The sequence below is a fragment of the Benincasa hispida genome, chromosome 11 (genome assembly GCF_027475165.1).
Source record: "Benincasa hispida cultivar pf3 chromosome 11, pf3_genome.v1.1, whole genome shotgun sequence".
NCBI classification, from domain to species: domain Eukaryota; kingdom Viridiplantae; phylum Streptophyta; class Magnoliopsida; order Cucurbitales; family Cucurbitaceae; genus Benincasa; species Benincasa hispida.
The window spans coordinates 33352716-33354328 of NC_143488.1; the positions used below are offsets into that span (position 1 = coordinate 33352716).

The following is a 1613-nucleotide window of genomic DNA, read 5'->3' on the forward strand; positions in this document are numbered from 1 at the left end:
ACTATATATGTTTGATTTCTATACAATTTGAATCTCCAAATTTTCAAATATCCTATATAAGATTAAAAAAATTATTTTTCATAGATATTTGTTTAATCAATTGTCTACTAAAATAAAAAAAAGTTGAAATGAAATTTAAACTTAGAGAACGTCTAGATATGAAAGACTATAATTATAAGTTTCCTATTGTAGAATCTTTTTCTTTTCTCTTTACCCTTATTGACTTCAACCTCATTTTAAACAAGAACTTTCCATTATTCAAATGTGTCCTATAGATCTGAAAAAATTATATAATAAAATGGCCTCCACCATATGGTTTAACTTTCACAATGTCGCTCATCTTTTAGAAAACTCGTATGTCGACGTTCCAACTCTAATTAAATAATTTATCTTGAATTTAACCACTAGAAAACTCTTACATATTTCTATGCATATATAGAGATTAATTTCATTATATAACTTAACTGATTAAGTCATTGTAGATCAATATGTTCGAGATTTGAGTGTTCATTCTCATTCTGTTGTAAGAGAAAGAAAAAAAGAGAAGAAAAGAATGAAAATCTATGTTTATTGATGATCTGATGTACATAATGATATCCAACTACAATAACTGTCTGTCCCACACATAAAAATAATGAATCACCAAAGGAAAACAATAATCAAAACTCCAAACACAACACCATACACAAATATTGGGAAGAAGTTATAATAATCAAAGAGAAAACAACGCTACATAATAAATAAAAATATCAAATTTTCATATCAATAAATTGAAAACACAACACCAAAATGGAGATCTCACCCCCCACCCTGCGTGTCGTTTCAACACCATCCTCTCTAAGCAAATACCATTGCCAACAAAGCTCCGGCCACCGCGCTGCCCGCCATCATTCCCCGGCTAATGCTGCCTGCGCCATTCCCTTCCGGTGGGGGTGGCGGCGGACTGGGTCCAGGGCTGCCTGTCGGGACATTTCCTTCCGGTGGTGGCGATGGTGGCGATGAAGTCGGAGATGAAGTTGGACCCTCCTTTGGTGGCGGGGTTGGGGACGAGTTGGGTGATGTTGGTGCCGGAGATGTAGGAGGTGAAGCTGGTGGCTGGCTCGGAGGCGATGAGGGTGGGGTCGAAGCCGGTGGCGGGGTGGCAGGTGGTGGGGTAGCTGGAGGAGGTGTGGCAGGTGGTGGGGTAGCTGGAGGGGGGGTGGCAGGTGGTGGGGAGGCGGCCGGGGGAGGCGTAGACGGGGGAGGGACGGCGGGGGTGGTGGGCGGCTGAGCCGGAGCACCACCGGGAGCCTGAGCCATACAAGAAGTGGCAAATAAGGCTAAAACCATAACAAATTGGAAACCCATTTTCATTATTCTCTCTATCAAACAAAAGATAGAGAGATATGTGGAAAGAGAGAAAATAAAAGGGGTTGTAAAGGGAGAAATTTAGAGAAAGTGTTTGTGGGAAGTTGAAATGAAAAGCAATAGCAAAGATATATATATATATATAATGTATAATAAAAAAGAAAGAGAGTAAAGAATAAGATGAAAGAAAAAGAAAAGAGATCAGTGGTGAAGTTGGAGGCTTGAAAGACAGCCTTGCCTTGTCTTTCCTCAATAATGCTTCAGAT

General features: G+C 39.7%; 1 protein-coding gene across 1 annotated transcript; it reads right to left on the bottom strand.

Moving 5' to 3' along the window:
- Positions 1 to 551: 551 nt before the first annotated feature.
- On the bottom strand, positions 552 to 1613 carry LOC150032585 (uncharacterized). Its single transcript, XM_090306494.1, has one exon. It carries the CDS (start codon positions 1351 to 1353, stop codon positions 838 to 840), a length of 516 nt encoding a protein of 171 aa, XP_090162620.1. The 5' UTR covers positions 1354 to 1613; the 3' UTR covers positions 552 to 837.

What these genes read in the sequence shown, in the direction of transcription:
- LOC150032585 (XM_090306494.1), bottom strand. Translation starts at nt 1,353, where the DNA reads ATGAAAATGGGTTTCCAATTTGTTATGGTTTTAGCCTTATTTGCCACT.